Below are 23,753 nucleotides of genomic sequence, written 5' to 3'. Positions count from 1 at the left end.
TCCCGAGTATGGCAATGCCTCACATGTGACCAAAAAATACCAGTTGGGTGCATGGCAGGACTCAGAAGGGAAGGAGTGATATTTGGATTTTGCAGCACAGATTCTGGTTGAATGACCCCTGAAGCACCCATACAGTGGAACCCCCCCACAAGTGACCCCATTTTGCAAACTACACCCTTCAGGGAATTCATCAGGGGGTATAGTGTACATTTCAAACCCCCAGGGGTTTCACCAATTTTGATACAACTGAGCTGTGAAAATGAAAAATTAAATTTTTTCATTTTCACAGCCCAGTTGTATCAAAATTGGTGAAACCCCTGGGGGTTTGAAATGTACACTATACCCCTAAATGAATTCCCTGAAGGGTGTAGTTTGCAAAATGGGGTCACTTGTGGGGGGGTTCCTAAATTTTAGCATCTTATGGTGCCTAGAAACCTACATGGTGCCTAAAAAATAATCTCATAAATGGAGGCTCCAAAATCAAGTAGGTGCTCCTTCTATTATGAAGCCTGTGGTTTGGTCAACGTGCACACTAGGGCCACATATAGGATATTTTTGAAAACAAAAGAATTGGGGGAATCAATTTTTAGTCACATTTCTCTAGTAAAATCTACTGTGTTCCTTAGAAAAATGTATTAAAATTGCAAATCTGCAAAAAAAATGAAATTTTGAAATTTCACCTACACTTTGTTTTAATTCCTGTGAAACACCTAAAGGGTTAACAAACTTCCAAAATGCTGTTTTGAATACTGTGAAGGGTGCAGTTTTTGAAATGGCATCATTTATGGGGGTGTCTCACATACAAGTCCCTCAAAGTCACATCAGAACTGAACTGGTCCCTAAAAAAATCAGTGTTTGAAATTTTCTTGAAAATTTGAAAATTTGCTATTCATATTGTAAGCCTCCTAGTGTCCAAAAAAATTAAAAGGAAGTTGAAATAATGATGGAAACATAAAGTAGACATATGGTCTATGTTAGTTATTAACTATTTTGAGTGGTATGATTATTTGTCTCACAAGCAGAAAATTTAACATTTTGCAAATTGCTAAATTTTCCATTTTTTTATGACATTTTGGTATTTTTCACAAAAAAACACAGACTGTATCGACCCAAATTTACCACTAATTTGAAGTACAATGTGTCACGAGAAAACAATCTCAAAATCACTGGGATAAGTAAAAGCAAAAAAAAGTTATACCCACTTAAGTGATACATGTCAGATTTGAAAAAAATGGCTCTGTCAGGAACGCAAAAACTGGCTGTGTCAGGAAGGGGTTAAAGAACACATTCTGCCAGCGAAAAAACACTATCAACTTGCCATTTGTAAATAGAAAACGAACTAGTTCTTTCTGATGAAGGCCAAACCTATTATCCACAGCGACCAATCAAATTCTGTCATTTGTTTTTCTTGCTTTGAGTCGCTCACATTGGCTATATACATTCAAATAAAAAGAAAAATGTTGCATACAAAAAGATTATATTTCCTATACAAGTTAAATATTACAGGTCATTATGATGAATAAAAATGTCTGCTTGCCAATTTTCACACCTATTTAGACAAATTCGCTTGGCACTCAAAGGGTTAATTGTTGTATATAATTCGATTGATATTAGAAATTGGGTTTCCTCTCAAACTAAAGTCACTTGTCGTCTCAGCCAATTTGTAATTAGCTGCTAGGAAAACCGCTCCCTACAAACCGCTTTTTTTTTTTTTTTTTCAAAGTTGTTTTTTATTACAAACCGCTTTTAATATTCGGATAACTTATTATTTTCACCTATTCTTACGTCTTTTATCTTTTTAGCAATGTGTACTCTTTACCACTTGTTTATGCACTGCAGTGTTTACATTGAATGAATTTACCATCTGTTTACAGAGTTCAGAAGGATTTTGATGTTCCCACAAACTGCTTAATTGGTGCTCATGCATACTGTACACAAGTAAGTAATTAAGAGGCATTTGTGTAATTAGATACACAACAAAGGCTTGCTTTATTTCTAAAATAGTCAAACAGTTTGTGCACAGTGCAAGATCTAGACGAAATGTTATATTAAATTATATTGGTAAATGCTGTCTCCGTCCTGCTCCCCCTCCTCGCTATACTCACCTCTGTTGCCGGCACAAGTCTTCCTCTCTTGGCGATCTGTGATGTCACTGAGGTCAGAGCATTTGAGGGAGGAGAGAGTTGCACACCCAATTTTACCGCATGTAGTGGAGACAGGATTGTCAATTAGTATCATCTGCTTTTCCTTCTCTTACGTAATGCAACTTGGATGGCACCTGCGATTTTCTGCCACCCTGATACTTATTTCATTGTCATCTGCTGATGCAGTTATGTTAATGTACCCTGCACTCGCCCTACATTATATTCATATACTGTAGTCATGGTTTCCTGTTTTACTTATTCATTTATGTACTCTGTAATTAAGTGGATCCTTTGTGGTTCCATAATAATAAAGGATGAGAATAATAAGATTATAGTAAACTGGCGTTCTGTGACCACAACCAAATTTAGCAACAGCACAGCTTGGGAATCCCCTAGAAATCAGTGACATCACCACGTTTAAGTGACATAACCTGTACGCCACGGGTTCTCAAAGTCGGTCCTCGGGACCCCACACAGTGCATGTTTTGCGGGTCTCCTCGCAGAATCAAGTGAAATAATTAGCTCCACCTGTGGATCTTTTGAAATGTGTCAGTCAGTAATGAGTGCACCTGTCGGGTGACCTGGAAAACGTGAACTGTGTGGGGTCCTGAGGACCGAGTTTGAGAACCACTGCTGTACGCTGTATGGGTACAGGTGAAAAGATGGATAGTTTATAAGTAGGATCCATTAAATAATTGTGTAAGGCCGTCCAACCTCAGCAGCTCCCGCTTTACAGCTGGGTGGGGTGGGATGGCGGGAGGGGGAGGAAAGCAGAGAGGGCCAACAGTCCACAATAGTCAGTGGCCAGAGATAAGTCACAGTGACCATTAGCTGCTCTATCAAATACGTTCAGGAGTAAGGAGATCCAGTGGGGGCTGTAAATTATGGTCTACGCACTGTGATTGGCCAGTTTATAAATAAGAGTCATTTATTACTCTAAAATATTAGGATCACCCAGATAATTGTAGCGTGTATGTGGACTTTGGGTCAGGCATCCAGGATGTCCAGTCAATATTTTCTAAGCTGAAAGTCACCTGCATCGGACAATGTATGCCTTACATCAGACATTGCCTTACATTGCTTCTAGAAGCAGAATCGAAATCGAACAGTCTTACTCTTAACTGCCTTCAATCCAGATTCAATTCTGATGTGTGGCTCCACGGCACCAGGATGGAAAGCCTGGCAAGTGTTTGAAGGCAGAGTAATGTTGCTTTATGCAGCATCCCCGCATGCCGCCCGTCCCTCCCTCCTGTTCGATGCTGGCACCTGCTGGGTCCTGGCAGCCGCCGATATCGAATCCGTATCGACGGCTGCCACATCGAACCTTTTGCACACCCCATAAGTTATTCCTGATACAGGGCCTTATTCTGGTTTACTAGCTCGGGCGCAAAGGGGCGATGTTTTGCGTTTAAGCATGCGCAGCAGCATTTCTGCGCATGTGCCTACGTTGGGAGCATGTGAACTCGGCGCTAAATCTGTTCGCCGAGTGCACGCTTCCTTCCTTTAGAGTGTGGGGGGGGGGGGGGAGAGGGGCATGGGGTGCTGGGCTGAGCCGTTACCATATGTGAACGCCCAAGGTTTAATTGGCGTTCCCATGAAAGTGCTGGGCTTTCACCATCATTCTATGATCAGCGATCATCGAAAGATGGGGGAGGTTCCCAGTGACATGCGCGAATATATGTTTATGTTAAACATCCATTCACATGCCGGGCGAACGAACCCGGTGTGTGAAGGGGGTCGGGAGTACCACCATTCGCAGGGCGGGTTCTGGATGACTCGCAAGGGTGTGAATTCGTGCCCGAATGAATGAACCTGAAAAAGGCCCACAGTGTACTGGTGTTATAGTAGATACAGTCCGCAATGCTTCTGTCATACGTTACTGGGTCTCATTTGTGTCCAATTAATAGTTCCTTTAGTAACTTCGAGTGTGTGCTGTCTGCTACGTGGTTTGGCAAAGAGTTAATCCACATACACATGTCATTTAAATTATCATTGGACAATTGTGGAACGTCAACAGTCCACCCAGCCCTAACAAAGGAATATGTGAGATTTGGCAGGGGTGCATTTCCCTGCTGCGGCTTGCCTACACTTGAAGGACAACACATGTATGAGAAATTAAACCCTTGAACCCTTTATACGCAGGGAAGCCTTCGGTGATCACATGAAGCGTCCATCTTTAAACCTGCACTTTATTTCTCGCACAGTCCCAACCTCGGTTGAACTATGCGTCTCCGTCTTGTCAATAGCCCATTGTCCCGGCCGCAGAGACCCGGCTGGCCGCATTGTGTTATATAAGAAAATGTTGTGTTTATGTGTAATTCTGTTTAGTAAGTGTGTTTATTGACCCTGTGTTCCAAGCTCCAGAAAGATAATAGCTGTACATGTTGCACATTAGTGGATTACTCACATCAGTCTGACTCTGATAAGGTAAATGGAGAACAAAGGGCCCGTTGTAGAACCCAGTGCTGTCTCGCACGAGCCTGCAGTACTATGCCCTACCTCCGTTTGATGTTCTATAGCTGGTTATAGAACAGTGTAAACGGTTCAATAAAAAATAAGATGTTCTCGCACACACATAAAGCCGATCACAAGACTGTCACGGTGCAAGAGTCAGCCCGATACTGTGAGTGCGTCATGTACAAGCAGAGAGATGGGTGTGTTGGTTGTTAATGTAAGCGACTCCTCTATTGCTGCATGCGGCAAGCAGTGTGTGCAGGGCATTACGACAATTAAAAAGAAAGGAAGGGTAATAGGAGTGAAGCCCGTGTTCATAAAAATGGCCTAATTCAGACCTGCACACAAGGCTGCAAATTTGTAGCTTTTGATTATTAAAGGACCGTGCATGCACATGGTTTTTAGTGCACATGTGCGAGGCCATCGGTGACAAAAACCAGCGACAGCTTTTCATGGCTGGATGCATATAGGCTGATTGACAGGCGGATGGCGTTTGGGGGCGTCTATTTTCTGGGAGTGCCGCGGGAAAACGCAGGTAGGGGGTGGGGGGAGGAAATCCATTCGATATTGAGTGGATTTCCCCATATTTGCAGAGAATGATTCTATATTCGCCATTTATTATGGGGTAATAAGTACGGATGGGTGGCCAGGGGTCATATGACCATCTGTGCCATCCCGATTGTCAGACTCCTGGCTCTGACTCATTAAGTATACATACCCCTTCCCTCCAAACATTCTCACCCAGATGAACCATTCTTCACCCCCCCCCCCCCCCCCCCCGCATCCTAACCCTAACTCCCCTATCCGTTTTAGTGCCTAACCGCCCATCCCTGCAGCACCCACCTCATGGTAATGAGGCATGACGGACCGGATCCCACCAGGCTGCAGATGGATGTTACTGTGTAACATCCATTCCCAGGCCCTGCTTGCAAATTTGCCTTGCGATTGGGTGGCGGCCAGCCACCATTCACAAGGCGGGGTTTGGTGGACTCGCAAGGCTGCAAATTCTCTGTACAATATTGCTTACAACAAATTAATAGTAGGCTAAGCTGTGTTTTGGTATCAAAATGCTACATTCTGTGCTACGAATACGTGCTGGGTTCTCTCTTGGTTATCTGCATTGTATCAGACTACTCTGCCATTTTATCATTAACAACAGGAGCTTGTGAACCTCATAGTGGGCGGCAGAGCAGTGTCTAATGTATTCAATGACGTGGTGGAGCTGGACTCCGGGAACGGGAATATCACTATTCTGAAGGGGATCACGAGCCGCGGAGAGATCGGGTTCCTGTCTCTGTTTGAACACTACAGCGTGTGCCAGGTGAGTGTGTCACACTTACCGGCGGAGGCTCTTTGTAGACAGAGCGGGGGTCAGTTTATCAGTTTGCAATGTCTTATGATCTGGGTTCTATGTAACTTACTGTATTCTGAGCCTGACGCAAATCCAAAGCTGGTGGAACCGGCAAAGTGCAAATACGGCCACATGCATTTGCACGCGCACTGAGTTTGGAAGTGGGTGCACTCTTTCCATTATATGGGTGTTTCTGGGTGGCAAAAAGTTCTGGACCACATGCAAGACCCCAAAATCTTACCGATCGAAACCGAATCATGCAGGACGTACTCAGGGCCTGGTTGTATGTCAGATGGAGCCGCTCTCTGTCACTCTGGGCCGGCAGATGGTTGTTTGGCGCAGGATGGCGATAGTCGCGCCAGGAGCCACTCTAATGACATTGGCTTCATCTGTGTATGTCTTTATATTTAGCATGAAGCATAAATACTGGCTGCTGCTGCATGAAGCCCACAGATGCTGGGCAGCTTTATTTTTGTGCTGCATGTTCGATTTGAGTTTGGACACACCCCTCCCACATCTACATCTCTGCACACTTTACATCTGCCCCCCCTACAGTGTAACATGGTATTGCACAGGTAGTGTTGTTATGGGGAAGATGTGGTATCAGTGCACATTATGTACCGCTTCTCCCCATGTATGAAGGAGGAGATGTGTGTTAAGGACAATATCCGCCCCTGTCATTATCACGCTGCTATCTTTAATATAGACCGACAATTATCCAGTCAATATATGACCGGTCAGAGGACTGTTCCAGCAGCTGCCATTGCCTGGCGCACAGCACTGTCTCTCACTATGGCCTCCGACAGCAGGGTATTGTGCTGACAAGAAAAATAAAGTTTTCTTTGGTTCACTAATGCCACGGGGACTGCTGGTAGTGGTAGTGATGGCGCAGGTACAAAGATTCTACACAAGGGGGGTAATACATGCTGCTTATATCCTAACCCAGTGGTAGCCAACCCTAGCCTACCAACAGTTCACATTTTCCAGACAACCTAGCTGCTGCACAGCTGCACTCATTAATCACTGACACATTTTAAAAGATCCACAGATGGAGCTAATTAGCTCACTTGTGATTCTGTGAGGAGACCTGCAAAACATGCACTGTTGGTAGCTCTCGAGGACTAGGGTTGGCTACCCCAGTCCTAACCCATTTCACTGCAATAATGCAGGTGCATGGAGACCTTGATAAGGGAATATTGGGGCAGATGTATTAAGCCTGGCAAAGAGATAAACTGAAGATAAAGTGGAGAAAAAGTGGAAGGAGATAACGCACCAGCCAATCAGCGGTGTTTGAAATATGACAGTTGGAAGTTGATTGGCTGGTGCGTTATCTCCTTCCACTTTTTCTCCAATTTATCTCCAGTTTATCTCTTCACCAGGCTTAATACATCTGCCCCATTGATACATTTACCCAACAGTTGCTTGCTTTTTCTTATTTCATTCCTAAATCAGAATCCGTACTCAGATACATCAGATCAGCAGAAATGAGGAAAACCGACAATTCTTTAAATATTTTGTTGACCAGAGATTCACAGGGCTGCACAAACTGTGCACACAGACGATCGCTGAAAAGAGATGGGCGTATTCCAATGTACAGTGTGCTCCTGGCGTACGATTTGGAGAAATATTCACAATATACAATATTGGCCCACGTCTGTGCTTACTCTGCTGCTCTGTTGTATTCTGGCTTTTACCAATAATAATTTTGTTATTTCTGCAAAGCAGCTGCTGATACCGTCCACAGAACCGTATCACGCTGATCCAATGCTGATACCGTCCACAGAACCGTATCACGCTGATCCAATGCTGATACCGTCCACAGAACCGTATCACGCTGATCCAATGCTGATACCGTCCGCAGAACCGTATCAGGCTGATCCAATGCTGATATTGTCCACAGAACCGTATCACGCTGATCCAATGCTGATACAGTCCACAGAACCGTATAACGCTGATCCAATGCTGATACAGTCCACAGAATAGAATAACACTGATACTGTCCACAGAACCATATAACGCTGACCCAATGCTGATACCGTCCACAGAACCGTATAACGCTGATCCAATGCTGATACAGTCCACAGAATAGAATAACACTGATACTGTCCACAGAACCATATAACGCTGACCCAATGCTGATACCGTCCACAGAACCGTATAACGCTGATCCAATGCTGATACCGTCCACAGAACCGTATAACGCTGACCCAATGCTAATACCGTCCACAGAACCGTATAACGCTGACCCAATGCTGATACAGTCCACAGAACAGTATAACACTGATACAGTCCACAGAACAGTATAACGCTGATACAGTCCACAGAACCGTATAACGCTGACCCAATGCTGATACAGTCCACAGAACAGTATAACACTGATACAGTCCACAGAACAGTATAACACTGATACAGTCCACAGAACAGTATAACACTGATACAGTCCACAGAACAGTATAACTGTCACAAACCGCAGATCTCACCATCGGAAACATTGCTCATTACCATCTCGATGGTCTGTACTGCGTGAGAGGCCTGTCATCCGCATGGCTTCTGATGTGTGGCGCGATGTCCCCTGTGTCCCCGCGGTCCGTTGCCATAGTTCCCTGCCAAGCGCACGCCGTTCCCGGGCAGCATGGGTGCCGCCATGACACTCTCAAGTCAGCTGATTCCCCAGACCAATCCCCGCTGTCCATTCACGTCACCTCTGACCCACACACCTGTACCTGGATCAAGGTGTGTGCTCCTTTCCCCAGCATTGATTGGTGCTGCAGCCGGCAGCCAATCACAGACAAGCAAGGGGGATAAAGCCGGCCTGCGGCCTTCCTTCCTTGTCTTGAACAATTGCTTACCTGCTCTCAGTATTCTCCTGTGACAGAGAAGTTCCCAAGACTCCGAGATCTCCAGGCTCCCCTGTGTTTCTCTCCAGCGTTATCTGCACCCGCTATACCTACCTGGGTTATCCATCTCCAGAATACTCCTGCCTTTCCACCTCTGCAGTCGAGTACAGGTGCCTCGCCATTACCACCATTGGCTTCCAAGCCTTTCAGCGACATTCTCCATCTTGTCCTGAACTAGCGACTGGCTCCGTCGACACCAGCGTCGACATTCAGCTGTTGTGCTCTATAGAGACTTTACCAACTACGTCCTATTGCTCCAGCATATACCTGAGCCACCCACCAGCCGTCGGCACCATTGTCGGCACCACAGTCTACCTCAGTTGTCGACATCCTGTGCAATCCTCCACAGTTTCCAGATTGCCTTTTCGTTGTTACCTCCAGTATCCTCTCCCTTGCCTGCGTCCAGAGGACCAGGGCAGGGGGCCGCGACCTGCCTGTCAGACGCAGCTAAGTCCAAAGTTCCTTGCGGGGCTCCCTGGTGAATACCGCTGGCAGGTTAGACTCCGCGCCCCTGTTCCTGGTCTCCGTCAACTCTCTGGTTCGCTGTGCCCTGATCTCCCCGTGTATGTCCTACATCAAACCTTCTGCCTTCGGCTCTCCAGCGCCCTCCACTGGTCCACCACGGTCACAGCCGGGAACACAGAACCCGCCTGCGCTGACAGTTTGTTCAAGACCGATGGACTCGGCTCAAGACCCCAGTGTGTGACCAGCGGTCATTCAAAATGTTACCGCCCGAATAGAGACTCAAGAAGCCACGCAGCAGCGAGTGATAAAATTCCTTCAAGAGGTATCCAATCGATTGGACACATTGCAGCAGTCATTGCCGACTCCTGTGTCGACTGCCCAGGGGAATCTGTCTCCACCCGCTGCTTTACCTTCTCGTCTCCTGCTACCAGTTCCCAGCAAATATGACGGCGATCCAAAACTCTGCCGGGGGTTTATCAACCAGTGTCAGATCCAGTTTGAACTTCTTCCACACAATTTCCCTACCGCCAGAATTAAAATAGCCTACATGGTTTCTTTGCTAACTGGCTCCGCCCTCAATTGGGTATCACCGTTATGGGAGAGATCTGATCCCCTGTTGTCAGACTATGGCAAATTCTTACAGACTTTCCGCCGTATATTTGATGTACCTGGACGCTCTACTTCAGCATCCACAGATTTACTACGGGTCAAACAAGGGTCCCGATCCATGGGACAATATGTGATCCAGTTCCAGACTTTGGCCTCTGAGTTACAATGGAATCACGAAGCCCTGACAGCCGCGTTCTGGCTAGGGGTATCAGACCGCATTAAAGACGAACTGGCCACCCGCGATCTTCCTGATTCCTTGGAAGACTTAATTTCCTTGTGTGTAAAGATTGATCTCCGCCTCAGAGAAAGAGGTCTAGAGAAACAAAAGAAGTTAATTCCCAAGTTTACTCCTCGAGTACGCTCAGAGTCCCCTGCGAGTGAAGAACCAATGCAAATAGGTAGATCACGCCTGACTCCTGAGGAGCGTTCCCGTCGACAGCGCAACAAACTTTGCATTTACTGTGCTGCTCCCAGTCACTTCATCAATGATTGTCCCGAGCGGTCGGGAAACTCCAGGGCCTAACCTGTGAGGAGTTAGGTTAGGTCATGTCTCAAAGTCTCCTCCCTGTACTGACTTTATCCTTCCAGTGTCCTTAGAGACCCCTGCTGGACTCAGATCAAGCTCCGCTTTGGTCGACTCCGGGTCGGCAGGAAATTTCATTTCTCAACATCTTGTTACCAAGTTACAAATTCCCGTGATGCCTCTACATCCTCATCTCATTGTCACAGCAGTGGATGGCAGTAAAATTCCGGGCAGTGAGGTACGTGCCTGTACCGAACCGGTTCTGCTGAAAGTGGGCACATTACATCAAGAGCACATTCAATTTTTTGTCATTCCTAAAGCGTCTTATGATATTGTATTGGGCCTTCCCTGGCTCAGGCTCCACAACCCCACCATCAACTGGTCGCTTTTACAATTAGAGCAATGGAGTCCTCATTGTCATCAGCATTGCATTAATCCTGTGATACCTGTGCGCTCTGCTGTGGCCACCTCTGTGCCTGGCCTCCCCGAAGTTTACAGAGACTTTGCTGATGTGTTCAGTGAACAATCAGCCGACACACTGCCGCCCCACCGTCAGTGGGATTGTCCAATTGACCTCCTTCCTGGAAAGACTCCCCCCAAGGGACGTACATACCCCCTATCGGTCCCTGAGACTCAAGCCATGTCTACATATATTCGTGAGAACTTACAGAAAGGCTTCATCAGACCCTCAAAGTCCCCAGCGGGCGCAGGATTCTTTTTTGTAAAAAAAAAAGATGGTGGTCTGCGACCTTGTATTGATTACAGAGGGTTAAATAACATCACAGTCAAAAACAGCTATCCGCTCCCCTTGATTACAGAATTATTCGATCGAGTGAAAGGTGCCACCGTCTTCACCAAGCTGGACCTCCGTGGGGCATACAACTTGATACGTATCCGCAAGGGTGATGAGTGGAAGACTGCATTCAATACGAGGGATGGTCACTACGAGTATTTAGTGATGCCCTTCGGCCTCTGCAATGCCCCAGCTGTCTTTCAACAATTCGTTAATGAGGTCTTCCGGGACATGCTGTACGTCTGTCTTGTGGTCTATTTGGACGACATTCTAATATTCTCCAGAGATTTACATTCACACCGTTCCCAAGTCAAAGAGGTCCTCCTCCGTCTCAGGAAAAATCGACTCTACGGCAAGATTTCCAAATGCACATTTGAGGTACCTTCTGTCCCATTTCTAGGATACCTAATTTCCGGGTCACAACTGAGCATGGATCCCGAGAAATTGGAAGCCATCACTGGGTGGTCTCAACCCACTACATTGAAAGCCGTACAACGCTTTATTGGCTTCGCCAACTATTACCGAAAATTCATCCGGGGTTTCTCCACTCTGATTGCTCCTATTACGGCCCTCACCCGCAAGGGTAGCAACCCGTCTGTCTGGTCCCCAGAGGCCTTATCGGCGTTCCAGTTGCTGAAACAGTCATTCATCTCTGCACCCATCCTGTCCCAGCCTGATATGGAACGACCTTTCTCCCTAGAAGTCGATGCCTCTAACATAGGGGTAGGTGCAGTACTGTCTCAGACATCCGAGGATGGGAAACAGCATCCCTGTGGTTTTTTCTCACACAAATTCTTACCAGCAGAGAGAAATTACTCCATAGGCGACCAGGAGTTACTGGCTATTAAATTAGCACTCGAAGAATGGAGGTATCTCCTGGAAGGTGCCAAGTTTCCAGTCATCATATACACTGATCATAAAAATCTCCTGTACTTGCAGTCGGCTCAGTGTATGAATCCTCGTCAGGCCCGGTGGTCTTTATTCTTTTCCCGATTTTCTTTCAAGATCTTGTACCGTCCTGGTTCTCAAAATGTAAAGGCCGATGCCTTATCTCGTTCCATGGAAGAGGACCCTCTAGTACCAGAGAATCATCCCATCATTGACCCCATCGCATTTGCTCCCACGCAACTGTCTCCGGTACCTCCTCCTGGCAAAACTCTTGTACCCCCTGAGCTCCGCCAAAGACTGCTGTCCTGGGCTCACAAGTCCTTATTCTCCGGACACCCTGGCGTCCAGGGCACTTTTGAAATCCTTCAACGTTCTTACTGGTGGCCCCAGATGAGAAAAGACGTCAAAGACTTTGTGGCATCGTGTACTGTTTGTACCCAGCATAAAACCCCTCGTCAAATTCCTGCTGGAAAACTTTTCCCCTTATCTATCCCAACGCGTCCATGGACGCACATCTCAATGGACTTCATCACAGAGTTACCCAAGTCCCAAGAATACAACACCGTCTGGGTGGTAGTTGACCGTTTTTCGAAGATGGCCCGATTCATACCCCTCTCCGGGTTACCCTCCGCTCCTAGTTTGGCGCAATTATTCGTGCAGCACATCTTCAAAAGCCATGGCCTGCCTAAAGAAATCGTCTCTGACCGAGGAGTGCAATTTGTGGCACGCTTTTGGAGAGCACTGTCTTCAGCCCTTCAAATGAAATTGAAGTTTTCATCTGCTTATCATCCGCAGTCCAATGGCCAGACAGAAAGAGTCAATCAGGACCTTGAGACATTCCTACGGCTATACATCTCATCTTCCCAAGATGATTGGGCCAAGCTACTCCATTGGGCTGAGTTTGACCATAATTACAGGTACCATTCATCCACAGGTCACTCCCCCTTCTTCATTGTTTATGGCCAACATCCCAGGCCACCCACCTTCGAGGCATTAGCAACCATCGAAGTGCCAGCAGCTACCGCAGCCCTGAGACACTTTTCACAAATTTGGAAAAAAGTGCACTTCAATCTGAAAAAAGCTTCTGTTCGTTACAAGTTTTTTGCGGATCGTAAGAGGCGTGCAGTACCAGAATTCCGTCCTGGTGACAAAGTATGGCTTTCTACCCGGAACATACGACTGAGGGTCCCCTCGATGAAATTTGCACCCCGATTCATAGGTCCATACATTGTCGAACAGAGGATCAACCCGGTAGCATACAAAATAAAATTACCCAAGTCTTTGCGCATTCCCAACTCCTTTCATGTCTCTTTGCTACGACCTCTAATTCTTAACCGCTTCCAGTCCTCGTCCCCAGTATCACCGCAAGTCAGAACTGAGCGAGGAGTTGAATTTGAGATAAAAAAGATCGTGGATTCTCGCCATCGTTATGGACGCCTTCAGTATCTCATTGACTGGAAGGGATATGGTCCTGAGGAGAGAAGTTGGACTAATGCTGAAGACGTTCATGCTCCTCGTCTAAGGGAAAAATTCCATCAGGAACATCCTTCCAAACCCAAAGGGTGTTCGGTGCCCACCCTAAAAGGAGGGGGTACTGTCACAAACCGCAGATCTCACCATCGGAAACATCGCTCATTACCATCTCGATGGTCTGTACTGCGTGAGAGGCCTGTCATCCGCATGGCTTCTGATGTGTGGCGCGATGTCCCCTGTGTCCCCGCGGTCCGTTGCCATAGTTCCCTGCCAAGCGCACGCCGTTCCCGGGCAGCATGGGTGCCGCCATGACACTCTCAAGTCAGCTGATTCCCCAGACCAATCCCCGCTGTCCATTCACGTCACCTCTGACCCACACACCTGTACCTGGATCAAGGTGTGTGCTCCTTTCCCCAGCATTGATTGGTGCTGCAGCCAATCACAGACAAGCAAGGGGGATAAAGCCGGCCTGCGGCCTTCCTTCCTTGTCTTGAACAATTGCTTACCTGCTCTCAGTATTCTCCTGTGACAGAGAAGTTCCCAAGACTCCGAGATCTCCAGGCTCCCCTGTGTTTCTCTCCAGCGTTATCTGCACCCGCTATACCTACCTGGGTTATCCATCTCCAGAAGACTCCTGCCTTTCCACCTCTGCAGTCGAGTACAGGTGCCTCGCCATTACCACCATTGGCTTCCAAGCCTTTCAGCGACATTCTCCATCTTGTCCTGAACTAGCAACTGGCTCCGTCGACACCAGCGTCGACATTCAGCTGTTGTGCTCTATAGAGACTTTACCAACTACGTCCTATTGCTCCAGCATATACCTGAGCCACCCACCAGCCGTCGGCACCATTGTCGGCACCACAGTCTACCTCAGTTGTCGACATCCTGTGCAATCCTCCACAGTTTCCAGATTGCCTTTTCGTTGTTACCTCCAGTATCCTCTCCCTTGCCTGCGTCCAGAGGACCAGGGCAGGGGGCCACGACCTGCCTGTCAGACGCAGCTAAGTCCAAAGTTCCTTGCGGGGCTCCCTGGTGAATACCGCTGGCAGGTTAGACTCCGCGCCCCTGTTCCTGGTCTCCGTCAACTCTCTGGTTCGCTGTGCCCTGATCTCCCCGTGTATGTCCTACATCAAACCTTCTGCCTTCGGCTCTCCAGCGCCCTCCACTGGTCCACCACGGTCACAGCCGGGAACACAGAACCCGCCTGCGCTGACAATAACACTGATACAGTCCACAGAACAGTATAACGCTGATACAGTCCACAGAACAGTATAACGCTGATACAGTCCACAGAACCGTATAATGCTGATACAGTCCACAGAACAGTCTAACACTGATACAGTCCACAGAACAGTCTAACACTGATACAGTCCACAGAACCGTATAACGCTGATACAGTCCACAGAACAGTATAACACTGATACAATCCACAGAAGCGTTAACGTTGATACATTCGATTAAAAAAAGTATAACGCTGATACATTCCACAGGGGCATAGAATGCTGATAGATTCCATAGAAACATATAATGCCGATACATTACACAGAAAGGTATAACGCTGATACATTACACAGAAAGATATAACGCTGATACAATCCATAGACCCGGAAATGCTGATACATTCCATAGAACCGTATAACACTGATACATTCCATAGAACTGTATAACACTGATACATTCCATAGAAGCGTACAACGCTGATACATTCCATAGAACTGCACAACGCTGATACTTTCCATAGAACCGTATAACACTGATACATTCCATAGAACCATACAACACAGGTACATTCCACAGAACCGTATAACGCATGTACATTCCATAGAACCATATAACGCATGTACATTCCACAGAATCGTATAACGCATGTACATTCCATAAAACCGTACAACGCTGATACAATCAATAGAACCGTATAACTCTGATACATTCCATAGAACCGTATAACGCAGGTACATTCCACAGAACCGTATAACGCTGATACATTCCATAGAACCGTACAACGCTGATACTATCAATAGAACCGTATAACACTGATACATTCCATAGAACCGTATAACGCAGGTACATTCCATAGAACCGTATAACGCAGGTACATTCCATAGAACCGTATAACACTGATACATTCCATAGAACCATATAACGCTGATACATTCCATAGAACCATATAACACTGATACATTCCATAGAACCATATAACACTGATACATTCCATAGAACCGTACAACGTTGATACATTCCATAAAAATGCTTTATTCAGATACTGCAACACTTCCTTAAATACTTGTATAATCAGTTCAGCATTCTCCACATTTCTGCTTCTGCTCAATGAAAGAGGGGGGAAAATGTGACAATTATAAACCAGATGAAATAAAATGTAGCACAGGAGAGACATTTATTTGGAGTAAAACAACTGACTATTATCCAATATCCACGTAAGAGAGACAATAGTCTTGGAGAAAGAGAACAGTTTGTTCATTATATTAGTTATTTTAGGCAAATTATGCGCCCCCCCCCACATGCCTGTGTTGTATCTCATGATTGGCACTGCCACCATTCGCTACATTCAGTTTTTGAAGATTTGTGATATGAAATATGCAACTGAAAATATAAATGGCTGTTTATTTAGCTAGGAACCTCTGCGTAGTATTAACGCTTATAACTTTTATTTTGTGTTGGCTGATTCGGAGTCAGACGCAGTGACAGACATGTCTGGTCTTTTGCCCGTCACATGTCTTCAGCTTTGTCTCTGTAGACACTGACATACCGATTGGTGCATTTCGTAGATGGAGCCATTGTTCACACCATCGAAACTTGGACCAGCTCTTAGTAGCTTAGAGAGCTACTAGATGTCAGCCCTGGTAATGAAAGAGGCGTGGCCTAATCAGGGAAGCCGTGGCAATGCCCCTTGTAAAAACCTTTAAAAAATTATACGTGCTGCTGCACAGGGGAGCGCCATTGCCTATCGGCCAGAGGCAGATACAGGGACGGTGCGATCGTTGTGATCTTCTCTGATTGTTGGCTGAGCATCTCTGTACGCAACTGCTGCCAGACGCAGCGATCGTCACATTCCCATGACCCATAATATGGATCTATAATAATACACTAAGCAGCTTCCGTGTCATCACCCAGAAATGTCCACTACGTTTCTGAGACTGCGCATCTCCTGTGCGCCTCAGTCACAACTCCAACTATCTGGAACCAAGAAGAGTGTGACTTTCGCTGCTGTTGTATTCAATTGTGTGCGCTTACACCTGTTTTTTTAGTAATTTTTCACCCTATTTTTGGGTGAAAGTGCATGTGGAAAACTCCCACAATTTCAACCGAAAATGGGCAAAATCATGTGGATTTACCAATTAACGTCTTGGTTTTGTCGTTCTCTCATTGCCCATGCAGCATCCACAACCACCAAAGACATGGCCACTTTGAAAATGGCACCTAATCAAGTTATTCCCAAGAGGACAAGTGCGACTTAACCAAAAAAGTCCCATTGGATTTAGGTGTTAAGTTTGTATGACACAGGGGGACAAAAAATAAAAAACACTATTATTATTATTTTTCAATTTTTTTTTGTTACAGATAAGTATTTAGCAATAGAAGAATGTACTTCTGGGTAAATCCGTTTGGACTGTATTACCCAGAAGTCATTGCACTTGTTGGCGAAAATATTTTTAAGATCACCTGAATGTCTGCCTGAGTCACATCTCTACTCCTGTAGTTTCCATATTAACTGTGGTCTAAAGTTGCATACACACTAGACAATTCTTTGATCAATATCAGTCATTTTGGCCCTTCTGAACGATATCGGTCAACATATCGGCCAGTGTGTGTGCTACAAATGACGGTGCGCGTACCCGCCATTCATTCATCAAGGTTGTTTGTCGACTGTGCAGGCAGGACAATTTTGGATATGTTTCACAAAAAGCTATAGACTCTGACTAGATCATTTGTCGTATCGGGTATGTACAATATTGTTCGTCCAGGACACTGGGCAAGTTGAAGGGAAATTTGGCACCAATATCTTTCAGTGCATACATTGTCCAGTGTGTATGCACCTTTCGATTGCAGAGCCCAGATTGCATATAAGACATTAGCCAAATTCTTATCAACTGGGCCCAATGCACCAGCACATAAAAGAAGGTGTTACATATTTGGCAGTTTTACCAGATATCCAGAACAAACATGGCGGACTTGCAATGCAATAGGTTGACCACTATCTGGTCAACATGCATTAGATTGACATGGCCAGTACGTCGACATGGTCATGGTCAGTATCATTTTTAGAACTGTTTTATACTTTACCATCCACGTGGACTACAATAGGGAACGATAGCAGCGGTAGCGGAGCAAGGTGCCTTCGATCGCCATGTGAGGGTACGCGGTACACTAATTGGGAGTCCACATGCTCAAGTCTACAAGTTGACACCAAAGAAAATGAGAAAACGGATGTTGACCTTTTCATGTATCAAATTTTTTTTTTGGGGGGGGGGGGGGGGGGGCAGCAGCACAGTCCAAAATTGAACTAGGGGAGCCACATCAACAGCCAGTGAGTCCCAGCCTTTGATGTTTGGCAGTGTTTGGGGTGGCAGTTGGTGTGGATCATCTATTTGGAATTTGGACTGTCCTGCAGCTCCACCTCTGAAGCCGCCACTGGTTGACCCTCTGATCCACACCCGGCGGCAGTGCAGGCCTTAAGTACCCAACAGGAAGACGGTCTACATTTTCGGTTTGTCTAAACTCCTGTAGACGTATTTCTTTTCTTGTAAAAGCGATTTGCTATTCATCCAAGGTGCGTTTGTACAACCTGTCCAGATTGTACGTTATGACGAACCGGTCATGTAAGAAAAATGTCCTTACTCAGAACTGGTAAACTAGGATTGACCTCTGTAAGCCTCGGGGGTCACGAAGCTGATTCCGAAATCTTCGGAGAGGAAATTCCCCTGAATAAGGGGCTTTGGCGTATGCAGGAATGTACACCCAGAACAAAAGTAATATGTTTAAAACATCTGGTCTTACTATCAAAGTACACACAAGCTTAGATGAGAGGAGAAGGGATTTACAGTACTTCATACCAACATAAGTTTATTTTTTAATACATTTTGGGAGATTTTCAGAGGACTGTTGCGGGAGAAGCTTTCGGTGTCTTCTGAGAGTTTCCCCGCAGTATAGCCAGGAAAATAATCACATTTCCCCATGTTTCATACAGTACTTACAATCATAGAAACTTTCACTTATTACAAAGCAATAATATTACCTGAACACCTACAGATGGCGCCCCTCTCATTTAGCCCCAGCGCTCGCCAGAATGTCCCCGCTGGCTAAGAGGGGGGGGGCTCCATCAGACTGGGACACGCGGGCGTCTCACACCCACGTGCGTCTCAGTCATTCGGCGGCTCGGCGGAGGAAACCCTGCCCATCTCCACTTCAGGGAGATGGGCAGGGTTAGGGGGGGTGCAGGGAGGCAGTGGGGACCGGCGACGGCAGACGGAGAGGCGGCGGACGGCAGTGGGGAGCTCTGTCAGAACAGGGCGCGCAAGTGTCTCGTGCACGCGCGCCCCCTTCCGATGGACGGCGGGGCCTGGGGGCTAGCGATTCTATAACGAGCTAATGGACCCCCCACGAGGGAGAATAGTCCCTGTAAGACGGAATCCCGACTGTCGGGCATTTAACAGTCGGGATTCCGATGTCGGTATACTGACCGTTGGAATCCCGGCTGTCGAAAGGTCACCCGACACCAAAAGGAAGGAGGACCCTTTTTGCAAACTTACAATCTATAGGATTGGATATATTACCAACTGAGTACAGCTAATATCTGAGCTCCCTAAATTTCAGTTATTGTTTTTCAGGTTGGTTCTTATCTGAAGACCCCCAAGTACCCCATCTGGGTGGTCTGCAGCGAGTGCCACTTTAGTGTCCTGTTTAGCTTGAAGAAAGAGTTGATGAGCGACTGGAAAGCTGAGCGAAGGTTTGACCTCTACTACTACGATGGGCTGGCCAATCAGCAGGAAGAGATCCGCCTAACTGTGGGTAGGTGTCACCGAAAAAATGGGACCTTTCCGTTACCAACTTGTGTAAAAGTCCCTCTACTCTCTGCGGAACCGCCAGTTCCTTCAGCCCTTTCAGATATGCTCATTATTTTATAGAAGTCTTCAGTAATCGCAGTAGTGTAAGTCATTCTGCAGATAGGCCTCACATTACTGCCATGTGCAAATTTGCTTCTTGGCTTGGGTATAATAGCGTCATTAGTAGGGCCAGATTCAATCAGTTATGCATTCTACTATGGAATCCTCCATTCCGCCCAACCCACTACAGTTAAACAAAATGAAAAATTTACTACCAGCTTGACCAAAGCAAAAAGGTTGATCCGATGAGGCCATTTACATCATTAGGCAACAGCCTCTCCCCTTCCAAATAATGCACAACTTGCCTGTTCTGCAATAATCATGCGGCAGGAGCTATAGTCATTACAGTCTGGATTACGACGGTCATTTCTCCGACATCGTAATCGTTGCTGTCAGGAACCCGACAAGGCGAGCGCATTCAACTGTCGGTACTCGCTGTGCTCGCCACCTATTCTACTCTCACTCTATGGGGGGTCGTTGACCCCCATGAGGGAAAATAGCTCATTTAAGTTGGGATTTAGACTGTCGGGCTCCTGATAGTCGGGATTCCGATGTCGGAGTGACAACCAATGAAATCCCGACTATCGGTGAGTCATCTGGCTCCCGTCACTTCTGTGACTATTTGGGTGTGCAGTGTCCCCAAGATGGAAGGAACAGAAAACCAGAGGCCATGTTCTGATAAAGGGCCCAAACTAGAGCTGATTTGAAATTCTATCGATTATCGAACGACTGCGCATGGATCATAATGCGCATGCATGAGCCCAAATAGCAAAAATGCATGTGAATCTATTTGCAATCTCCTCGCAATTTGACTGACAGGAAGTCGGCGTTTGTGGGAGGTATCCAGCTGTTTTCTGCGTATGGATTTGCAGTGAATAGCGACGTTTCCCAATTCACTTGCACGGGGCGGGTTTTCTCTTTCTCTGTCTGGTTGGCGGCTATCTACTCACAGTTATCTGCAGCTATGCAGATGAGGGATCAGGTCTGAATTAGGCCCAATGTCCCAAGTGCTGGAGTTAATGACATGACAGTAGAACGGTCAATGGGGGTGATTCTGGTTAACACGCTGCAAAATTCGCAGTTTTGCGTGTCATTTATGTGCCGCACGCACGAACGTCCGCCACCGAATATCCCTGCACGCATTTGAATGGATGTTTAGCATAAAACTCCATTCGCAGTCTTGCATGCGTGGACAAAATCCTTCGATGGTCACCGATTTTGCAAGTGCTCGCAGATCTAAGACACCTCTCTGGTGTCTTAGATCTGCGGGCTTCCTGTACAGGAAGAGGAAGGGCAGCTGACATCCACTGAGGTCAGCTGCCCGCCCCCCGCACCCGTGTCACTAGCCCATTAACATGGGAATGCCCATGAAATGCTGGCCATTCCCATGGGTGCCTCCCCTCACCGCCCCTGCTTACTGCTAGGTGTGAATGGGCCAGTGAATTAGCAAATCGCCGCGCCCGCTCGCACCAAGCAGCTGCACATGCGCAATAAAACATTGCTCCCCTGTGTGAACGCGCAGGGGATCATGGCAACTAGAATCAGCTCCAATGAGTAGCGGTGCACACTACCCCTATCACTGAAGAGCACAGTGTCCTTAGCAGTGTGTCCTGAACACTGGAAGTCATTGTTTTATTTATTTTAACACAATTTATTCGGAATGTAATGAGAAGGAATCCCAAAGAAAATTCAGGACAGACAATAATGAAAAATGGGAAGCGTATGTGTGTGTACTGGTATGTGGTGGTGGTACACTGCCTGTGTGTGTGTGTGTGTGTGTGTGTGTGTGTGTGTAGGCGTGTGTGTAGGGAGGGGGTGTTAGGCTTGTGTGAAGGGAAGTTGGTTCTGTACTTGACGAAAATCCCGTAAAACCGTAATAAATAAAATGTGTTTGTGTCCCAGGCTCTTACAAATAAAGACGTTCTAAATCAGGGGTGGTAAACTGTCTGCAGCCACACGCAGTACATTGTGTATTACAGTACCCGCCCACACAATTGGTGGAACGTAAGCTGTAGCAGAAAATCAGGAAAGCTGGATGGGAAAATAGACTGTGACTTGCAGACATAGACAAGGTTCCAGTCCATATAGAGGAGACATTTGGGACTGTTATTACTTACATGCACCTGTGCGCTGTGTGGACACACCCAGGACCAGTCTGCTGCACATGCCACACAGGCTGTGTATCCTGCTTCATCTAACCACAATCACTGCTCACAGATTTCCCATCCTAGGGGGTTATTCAGACACGGATGTTATTCGGATACCGGCACCCTCTCCCCCCGCATCTCCCCTACGGTAGCGGTAATTTCCCGCGATTCATGGCTTTTAGGGGTGGGGCTAAAGATGCAAATCCCATTATTTAGCCCCGCTTCTCCTTGAAAACACGCGGCCCACGAATGCAAGATTTCCATTACTGGGGGTGGGGCTTGATGATGTCTCATCAGCCCCCCCCCCCCCCCCCCCCCCCCCGAAGTGCTGCTGACAGTCTCCTCTCTGGGCTTCTCATAGAGAGGAGACTTTAAAAGTAGGCAACCCTGATATAGAGGGGCTAATCTATTAAGCCGCCTGGTGACATGATAAAGTGTAAGGTGATAATGCACCCACCAATCAGCTTAAAACAGTTATTATTCAAAACCAGCCTGTAACATGACCGTTAGGAGCTGATTGGCTGGTCCATTATCAATGCACCAGACTTAATAAATCTGCCCCATAGATTCTAATGCACAGTGCGTAGAGCAAGTCCCACATGTAGAATTGGGAGTGTTTGGTGTTTGTGTAATTGCCAGCTCCACTCATTAGCTATGAAGCCCTGTGCTTACGAGGCTGTATGTGACATTACTGCAACTGTCTTATTGCTGGGAATCAGTCACAATACATTTATTCTTAGTGTTCTAGAATTGCTGATAATGCGCAGCTCCTATCAGACAGCTCCTGCCATGGGCTTGATTAATAGAAGTAGTGTAGGCGGTAGGCATTTCTCCAAATATGGGAGGTATTTTTTTAATTGTTTTAGCTTCTAATGGGTTCATGTTTTCTCCACTCTTATCTTATCTGCTCTGTGTTTACAGCGTACGTCAGCTGTGTGGGTTAGATGTACTACAAGCATGTATCCATCTGTGACTTCAGCCGTGTACATGGGGCACGATGCGCTAGGCAATTGTGACTAGCATGCCAAGATCACACCACCTGTACAGGGCTTTTCCCCTGCGGGCGATAGCTCCTGGGGATCTGCAGACAGATGGAGCCAGGAGCCGGGTAGGGGGAGCTGGGTTGCAAAAAAACGTCCCATTTGGCATTCACTGATTGGCTGGGAGAGCTTTCAGTCAAAAAGCACCCATGATGTGCCCCTGAAGACTGCACATAAGATTTATATTATGTGCTGCCCATCCATCCTCCGACTCAGAACCGATGTGTTCAGATCGGATGTCATACATCAGAATTGGGTGAAATTGGGCCCAAAATCGTGCCCAAATTCCATAGTGTATGGGGGCCTTAAGTTGTTTATTTGGCCTATGGCCAAATTGGCCTTAAGGTGCCCATACACAGGTCTGATTTTGCCTGTTTTCATCCATTGCCTACGGATCGGTCCAAATGGGACCTGTTTGACATGTGACCGGATGCACTTGTCTGTGCACATCAGATCCTGTAGATCATATGTGCAGCACATCAGATCTATCAGAATCTGGTGCATCAGTGTACATCGCAGGTGCAGCGTGCAGGTATATTGCATACTCTCAGGGCCGTAGGTGTGTGGCAGCAGGGCTGCACCGCTGGCACACACTTATAGTCTGCAGAGTGGGGAAGCGCCAGGCAGGAGAGGCACTCTCCCTGCACTGCACCTCAGAGACCCCCCAATCCTCCCCCAATTCTGCCAGCTGGAGAGAGGCTGCTGTAGTGGAGGACATTTGAAAACTCCAAATAATTGGGCGGCTGCAGATTGTCTGAGAGAGCCAAACGTGCCAAGATTAGTACCATGCGCAGAACTATTTACCTTCTGTTTCTGGCTGTTAAATATTAAGATGCGCCATCTGCCA

General features: G+C 46.7%; 1 protein-coding gene across 6 annotated transcripts in view; it reads left to right on the top strand.

Annotated features, from left to right (window-relative positions):
• Positions 1-23,753, top strand: part of MINDY4 (MINDY lysine 48 deubiquitinase 4) — a 117,574-nt gene that overhangs the window by 88,559 nt on the left and 5,262 nt on the right. For all 6 annotated transcript variants that reach the window (XM_083186865.1, XM_083186863.1, XM_083186862.1 and 3 more), the window contains exons 14-16: positions 1,875-1,938; positions 5,758-5,919; positions 19,444-19,624. In XM_083186865.1, the coding sequence (XP_083042991.1) occupies positions 1,875-1,938; positions 5,758-5,919; positions 19,444-19,624 (407 nt within the window). The remainder of the gene's footprint in view (positions 1-1,874; positions 1,939-5,757; positions 5,920-19,443; positions 19,625-23,753) is intronic.

The sequence above is a fragment of the Crinia signifera genome, chromosome 5 (genome assembly GCF_055691185.1).
Source record: "Crinia signifera chromosome 5, ASM5569118v1, whole genome shotgun sequence".
In the NCBI taxonomy this organism is placed as follows: Eukaryota; Metazoa; Chordata; class Amphibia; order Anura; family Myobatrachidae; genus Crinia; species Crinia signifera.
Note: the sequence above shows the minus strand (reverse complement) of the source record. Positions and strands in the feature narration are given on the sequence as shown.